This window comes from Sardina pilchardus, chromosome 8 (assembly GCF_963854185.1).
Source record: "Sardina pilchardus chromosome 8, fSarPil1.1, whole genome shotgun sequence".
Classification (NCBI taxonomy): domain Eukaryota; kingdom Metazoa; phylum Chordata; class Actinopteri; order Clupeiformes; family Clupeidae; genus Sardina; species Sardina pilchardus.
Genome location: NC_085001.1, coordinates 24654837 through 24663140, shown reverse-complemented (window position 1 = coordinate 24663140; position 8304 = coordinate 24654837). Strand labels below are relative to the sequence as shown.

The following is an 8304-nucleotide window of genomic DNA, read 5'->3' as shown; positions in this document are numbered from 1 at the left end:
AAAGTCAGATAGTCGTTTAATTCACTTTTCCTTGAAGCCCTAAGAGAGGGTCATCACGATGGCTTTTCTATGAAACCTTTAGGCTACTTTCAGGGGAAAGAGGGCTAAATCTACATCTCTCCTAAAATGACAGCTAAAGCCTCCAATAACGTGTGCTCAAGCAGTCAGAATGTCCAATCACAGAAGAGCAAGGAGGGGTCTTCTCGGAACAGTCCCTCAAAATGACGTCATGCGCGAACAGCTGGTCCTTTGCAATAACTGAAAATGTGGGCAAGCATAGTGATATAAAATCACTTCCGTGCTCTCCGGAGGTAAACATTTCATATTATCACGATGTGGCGGCTGGAAGGTTTGCTGTCGCGGATGGGCCGCCTGCCGCTCCTGTTGCTTGTGTACACCTATCTGTGGTCTTTCGGAGGTGAGTCATTTAAACTGAGAGGTTAGAATGAAATGCCGATCGAGTCTTGATGCAGTGGAGCTGTTCTTTGTGGTGGTGCTGAAATACTTCGGACCACTCCAGTAGCCTAGACGGAATGCAAGACATCACTCCCGTATCATTCCAGTTCTGTTTCCGTAACCGCAAATGCTATAAAAGGCTGGTTGTCCTGTTTGACAACCATGTATCGTTTCAGCAAGGTCTTTTGATGGTGAATGCATATAAAGCTTGTCTAAAACACGAGAATTTACGCTGTAACTGGCCAGTCTGTGGATGAACTAGGCTGCTGATTCTTGATCTTAATCTTTGATTGATAACGACCGCCTTAAACAATTTAAAATAAACATCACAGTCGTTTATAGCCTACGCCATGGTAAGAAACCGTGACTAGTTTTCACAGAAGTAGCCTACAATGTTGCTGGAAAGTAAAACTGCTGTTTTGGAACGTGTATCCATCCGTATTCGTTAAATACTGTGTGTCCTGGAGTATAACTTGCCAAATGTCATTCGATGATAATGTTCAAAAGCTTGACACATACAACTGCATTCAGGTTAGCCTACTCTTGACTTATCTCGCATACAGTTACCGGTAGCCTATGTTTTCGTAGGAACGTGTCGTTCGCAGAAAAACACGATACTGTGTTTGACCCTTCTCACCTGTAAGTTTCTATAGTATCTACAGTATCATAGACTGGCTTGCGTGCAGTATTAAACTTCACCCAGTAGCTGATTAACACTCTCTATTCTTTACTCTTCAGAACAGTATGTTCACTGTTTGTTTATTTCCCACGCTACTAAATATATGTCAAACGACATTGTCCACATTTTATTCTCAGTTTTAGAGAAAAAAATGGATGTCTGTTCATACGAAGAATATCATTCCTGTCTCAGACAAAAGCACACTTCAAGTATCCTAACTGGTTTGACAGGAGACCGATGTTGACTGATGGATAGCGCATGTATTGCGCTGTAGATCCTCATTGCATCAAGATCGCTTGTCATTTGGCTTAGCCTATACATGATGTGGACGTGAGATACCATCAAGTTTATTCAATAAGAACACTAAAGGAAGTCTATCCATAATAAATCAAAGAGCGTCAATAAGATACGTCACTAGTAGCCAAACGTCGAATAAAATGGTTATGTGCGCCTGTATTTTGAGCTCGTTTATAGGGATTAGTTGACCATCAAAGATCAATACAATTATTTTTTCTATTTCTTGTTCATTTGAGGCTTCCAATATGTTTTTGTTTTTAGTCAAGGAAGCATTATATGTGTACTGTCTGCACTGAAACAGACATTCCCTGTATCTCCCTGTTAGAACATGTCAAGAGTATGACTGCCCTGGTTATACAGCTATGGTTCATTTATGGTGGCTTTGATAGAGGCACTGTTGTGGTCAAATAGGTAACCTACAATTGTTCTCCAGAGTGAAACAATGGTGTGAGTGGAGAATGATTCAAATGTCCTATAGGAAGGTGGAAGGGACAGGGTTCTAAAAGTACTTCAGTCCTTGAAGTTCTTTTAATCTACAGTTTTCTATACGTCAGATCTAAGTGGAGCCGTTGTTGGGAAGGGTCTCATGGTGATGACGAATGAATGATAATGAAGGTTGCAGTGCCTTTTGTTCAGCCTTCGCCTCTGAACGTGAAGATGCGAACGCCGGCAGCATTATGAATGCGGTGTTACCGGAGAAGCGGCGGGTGAGAGAAAACAAAGCCACCCAGTCACACATCACCCAGCCACATCCAATTGTCATTATTGATCACTGTATTGATAAGGGGCACATGCATGGAGATCCTCAGAGAGCAGAGACACCGTAGATAGATAGAGCTCTGGGGCCTCCAAAGGAAGTGTCATGCTGGCCACAGTTCAATGATGTGATCAAAACACCAAGAATCTGCTGTTTGTCTTGCATTCTTTTTTTTTTTACTGTCTCTTCCATTCACTCTCTCTGCTTGTCTTAGAGGGGCTGACATAGTGGAAGGAGCAGGACTCTTGGTGTAGCCTATAGGTGTGTTATTACCAGAAATCACTGCCTGCTATTGGCCTTCATGTGTAATCAGTTAGGTGGTTGTGTTGTGATAATCTGGAAGGGTTATTCTTCATGATGCTTATTATGACCACATTGTTTTTTTGTGTGTGTTTATGCAAGAGAGATGCAATAGCTCCTGCATTCTGTGCAAAGGGGTTGTAGATGTGTCTGTGTTTACACTCTCTGTGCTGATTTGTTTTGGAGTCGTTGAGCTGACCTGGGATCAGCTGGCAGTGTGACGCTTTGCTTTGTTCTTTGTTGCAATCTTTTGCCAGTTCAGAAAAGGGAAGAGCAGTTGAGAGAAAATATATGTTTTTTTTTTTTGTTTGCACAAAGCACTCAGTGCTGCTTGTATGAATCATTTTGCCGTGACATGAAATCGTCCGTGAAGAGATGCTTAGCACTAATCTGTGGCACATTGCATGACAGTCACGTCCTGTGTGTTCGGTTAATTTGCGAAAAGATGCCATTGCAATTCATTTACATGAGGGGAAGAACAGTGACAATCACAAAAAAACACCCACCTTAAGTACTCTCAAGCAATTAAACTCCTTCATTTCTTAAGCTGGTCTAAATGTTTTCCCCTGACTATCTCCAGCAGAAATGCAGACAAATGTATATTTAAAAAAACCTTGAGAGGAACTGTTTGTATTGAGTTCTCTAAGCACAAGAAAATACTTGAGATACAAAGGGAGGATTAGAAAGGTGGAGAATGAGTGTTCTCAGGGTGACAGATGTAAAACGCAAAGAAATGTTGAATGGCCTTGTTAGCCTTTGCTTACATATGGAAGATCACCTAGAGTGTCTGTGAAATAATAGTGAAATAGTGAGCCACATCTGAACTATTTCTCCCATGTCTCTGTTAAAGAGCTAACATGTCTTGAACGAATGTCAGGCTTAATACACTTTTAACCTTTTGTCTATAGCCGGCAGTGCTCGCAAAACAGAGTCCAAAATGAATCCCAGGGAACATATTCTAATGGATACTAATTCCTCCGAGCAAGGCTTAGTCACAGACCTCCCCCTCTCTCATATGTCCCCGTCAAGCTGTTCATCAGTGGGCTACAGTAGATGCAGCCTCCCTGAAGGACCATCATGCCCGATCCTTTCTTTTCTGTAGAATGCAGAGGTAGAGGCAGTTAGTGGCCAAAGTCAGCAGGCTGCTTTACTGGTGTTTTATGTATTCGTTCAGCCATGGTGACCTCTTGCCCGGCGTCCGATATATCCGGTGTGGGAGTGTGACGGTAAAGCGAATCTCACCATCCCCTAAAGTCGAATATTCTCCCATGACATCTAACGTTGATCCGTTCAGATGCAGAGCTGTGGCAGAAAGCCTTGGCGCGGCCGTAACCCCATCTCTGCAAGGCAATGAGATTTTGATCTAAATCACCAGAGTGTGAGATGAGAGTTTGGGAAAAGTGCTGCAGCTCACTTTACATGCTGATATGAACATTAACTCAAAGGTGATGAATGAGCTTTGTTGAATCACCTCGGGAGAGACTCTGCGAGCAGGAGAGATGTGAAAAGCCAAGGGGCGCACCCTGAGAGGGACGAGACGAGAGGTGCTTTGACGAACAGCGATGAACCTCGTCGTGCCCACAAGACTTTGACGGGCTTCAGATTGAGCTCTTTGATCTTTTAATGACTTGGCCCAGAAAGACACCACTCCAAGGTTTGCCCAATCTTTCTTTCTGACTCAGTGTTTCAGCATTTAGCCAGCCTGTTTGCTGATGGGCCATGATCGTTTGAGTCACAGCCTGTGTGCTACAGACATGGTATGCTGATCTACAGACATACTTAATGGTAGAAGTTCTGAGAGAACCTCAGAGAATTCCAGAACAATAGTGCTGATACCATCCTCTAGAACACATTTTGATTAGAAGGTGGTCAACATTGTGCCCACTCAGTGCTGAGGAACACAGCCCAGTGCAGTCAACAAAAGCAGTGTTTTGTTTGGTCTGGTGTTTAATCGGTGTGATTGCTTGCCACTGCTGGTCTGTGTGTGCCCAGGGTAAGTCCCTGATTTTTCTTTTTCAATTTTGAAATGCAAATACGAAATCAATTGAAACAAAAGGGATATGAACGGTGCCACAACAATCTCTTCGATCTCATTTTGGGGCGCCATTACTTTGCACAACCTTGATCTCTGCTCCATCCACGAATGCTTGTCACAGACCCCCTGATTGATACAATGCCATCTCATAATTCGATATGCTGCTCGCCAAGCTGCTAATCTTGTATTCGCTTGGAGCTAATGGAAGCATGCCTGTGTGGGATCTGGGCTCACAATTATGGTCCCCAGAAGACCAGAAACAAAAGAAAACTAAATGAGCATTCCTCCGATCATCCATTTTTGTGGAGCATTCTCCATATTTACCTCAGAGACAGTTACTGACCGAATCTGAATTTGGCTCTGACCTGCTGTGCTAACCACAGTCATTGTCTTGGTGGACAAGAATATGTGCATTTTTTTAGTCAGAATACGGGCATTTTTTTTGTCAGAATATGGGACTATGAGATTGTTCCTAATTCAATAAACCAGATTCAGTAATTCAAATTAAAGTAAACCAGATTCAGTAAACCAGATTAAGGAGACACACGCCTCTGTTTCTGTCAGAATACTGAAACAGTGCATTATTTTATCACCATTTAAAAGGCAATTTAATCTAACAAGGCCTAATTAAAACACAGGCAATGACACTTGCATTGTGCTCAATTGAAATGTGGTGTAAATAGGCTGGCATTTTAATCAAATGTATTAATAATTAATTAGAGTAATAGATGGTATTTCTGTCAAAATGTATCCACTTCAACAGTTATTGACACCACCCTAATGTCAGAGGGTCGTTGTTTGACAACAGCAACACAGTCAGTCATTAATTCATGAATACGCTGAATACATAAGAGAAACTTTTCAGCCTTTTAGTCTGACAGCTTGATCTTTACTGTTTACTTGCTCAGTTCCCTCCTGCCTTATCTGCGTCTGCCCTTTAATTATCCAAAGTCGGCCACTTGTCAGATATAAAGTTATTTATTTATTACATTCTATTCATTTTTATAATGGATAATAAAGGATTTACGCTTTAATATTGCCCATGGCATTTGCTGCCTAACTAATTTCCTGCAGATACTCCTAAAAGGTAGATGTATTTTATCACACGATGCATAATCTCAAGTTTACATCCCTAAGTATGTTCACATTTTCATGAAGCTTTCATGACGAGTTTTTCCCATTTATAATTTATTTGTTTATCATGCGTGGTGTCTTTACTTTAAAAAGAAATACACCCATTGTGGAAAAAAAGGTAAGACAACACAATATCCTGACCATAAGATTAACATACTAACTAACTAACTAGCCAAGCCTGACCGTATCCTGACCATAAGCTTAACGCAATAACTAAGTGGACTAATGGAATGGATGGAAAATGGATTGTAGTTTTCTTTGAAAGTCTTTTTCATAAACAGAAACTCACTTCAGTAATGCTCTGCCCAGGCTAATGTGCTGCCACCAACCAGCAGCATGTCCAGCAGGGCCCAGGGACAGTGATGGCTGGACCCGGGGTCTGTAGAGCGGAAAAGTGTTCCTTCTGCCAGCTGGACATTGATAGAGCGCATGCAGGACAGTGGACGCATAGGACTCTTATTAATCAAGATGCTCGAGTCCTTACTCAAAGGCAGCAACGAGCACAAATCAATGAATCTCAGTTTAGGGAACCAGCTACAAGGGAAGCTTCTATTTGGTTTATCTGTTTTTATATTTACTTAGCTATTGTCTGGTATTTTATTTATTTATTTATTTATGGGGCAGTGGTGTAGCTGCAATCTTTGAAAAAGAACATTATATTTTAGCAGCTATTCCAGCTCACTTTTTTTTGCAGTGCTTTCAAATATTTCTCCATAAATGACACACATCTACTCATATCTACACATCTACTATCAATTGATGTGGTATCGTGCTGAGTCAGATATCTAAACTGTGGAAAAATGATGTTAGTGTGGAAAACAAGAAATGGCAGACCTCATAAACGATGGGGAGAGGTGAGGAATATTAAGAGAGGGTGATAAAGCATAAGCTATCAAATCTGTGCCGACCGAGCAGCATAAGCAGTAGTGGAATGTGAATTTTGGAATAATCACTGTTTAGTGTGTCGTTTCCCCGCACAGATTCATTGCAGATGGGGAGAAGAGATTGTGGCTGTGTGTGTTGACACTTTTCTATCTCACATACAATTACATGCTGATTTTCTCTGGTTGGTTGGGGAAAAATGTGCTTCTACTGCTCCATGCAACTCCTTGCAAAATGAAAATACTCACAAAAATGAATCGCATTTCTTAAAAATAAATAAATAAATAAATAAAAAAGTTCACATTGCTATAAGATAGGTACATTTTCATTCAAAACATGTCTAGAACATTAACAAAAAAGAGAACAAAAAAGTATATATTCTATTCTTTAGACATCTTGCTGCACTGAACACAGAGTACAGACACTAAAGATAGGTGGTCGTGAGATCTCAAATAAAACTAATCTTCGATATGGTCTTGCAGGGCAAGGCTGAAGATAACTGTTTCCTTATAGCGTCCTTGAAGTGAAGTAATTTGTTATTAGTCTCGAAGTACAGTGACACATTACTGTGCCGAGAGCCAAAGATGCCTGGCTGTTATTAGGGCCAGCAACTGTGCAGTGCAGGAGTAACACTTCCTGACAAACTCTCTCCAGTAAAACTGGAAGTATCACCGTGAACAACACGAGACAAACCCCAGTGAAATGAATTACCAGCCACGTTAATTCATTCACAGCTGACCATGTGGCTGTGAGCTAAGGATCATGTGAAAATCTGTGGCTGTGGTTCACTCTCGGGCACGTACAGTACAGTACATCTGGCATTCCCACTGATGTGCTGATAGACTGCAAAGGCCCTGTGCAGAGTCAAAACAGCCCTATGCAGGCCCTGTAACTCTCTCCCGAAGTGAGGATTTAATGATTTCCATGGCGTAGCCGAGATAAAAATGCCCACCTTAAATAATGAGAATGACGGCACGAAAAGCCACTTAATTGATGGCTGTGTAGCCGTGTTTGCTGTTAACGTGTTTGTCAATTTGACAGGATTACAACGGAGCTTTATTATAATGGCGTGAGAGGCTGTTCAAATAATCGGTTGTCATCGTCTGACCCTTCCTCAAAGGAGCAAACACGTTTTTTTTTTTCTTTTAGCAGAAAGTGTGAGATAAAACAGGAACTACGGCATCATGCGATGTTTGACAGGACGTTAAATCAGCCCGGTGCAGCTGCCGTAGCAACACCTCGTGGTGGGAGAGCGGTTCGATTTACTGGCTGCTCTTATTTATTAGTTTATTTATTCAGTTTTGCTGTGTGTGCGCGCGTGGGATCGATCTGTGTGATTTACCACCACCAGCGGCGCGTATTCAGTACTTTTTGAGTTAGTGCACTAGACCTGGTTATGGGTTGTGCTGCAGAGCTGTATGACGTAGGTTTGCATGTACGTGTGTGTGTGTGTGTGTGTGTGTGACTGTGTGTGTGTGTGTATGTGTATGTGGCTGGGTGTGTGTGTGTGTGTGTGTGTGTGTGTGTGTGTGTGTGTGTGTGTGTGTGTGTGTGTGTGTGTGTATGTGGCTGCAGAGCTTTATGACGTAGGTTTGCATGTGTGTGTGTGTGTGTGTGTGTGTGTGTGTGTGTGTGTGTGTGTGTGTGTGTGTGTGTGTGCGTATGAGGAGGGAGGCTGCAATATGTTTGCAGTATGTGACAGCCTGTGTGTCACTAGGTGGCTGAGCTTGTGGTGCGGGGCACTGGAGGGATTGGAGAGACTGG

The 8304-nt window shown here is 42.1% G+C and overlaps 1 protein-coding gene across 1 annotated transcript in view; it reads left to right on the top strand.

The window, feature by feature from the left end:
- Positions 1-306: 306 nt before the first annotated feature.
- The window catches only part of tmem8b (transmembrane protein 8B), a 110161-nt gene continuing 102163 nt past the window's right edge, over positions 307-8304 (top strand). Inside the window, exon 1 of the mRNA XM_062544068.1 lies at positions 307-418. Coding sequence (XP_062400052.1) covers positions 334-418 — 85 coding nt within the window. The 5' untranslated portion in view covers positions 307-333. The remainder of the gene's footprint in view (positions 419-8304) is intronic.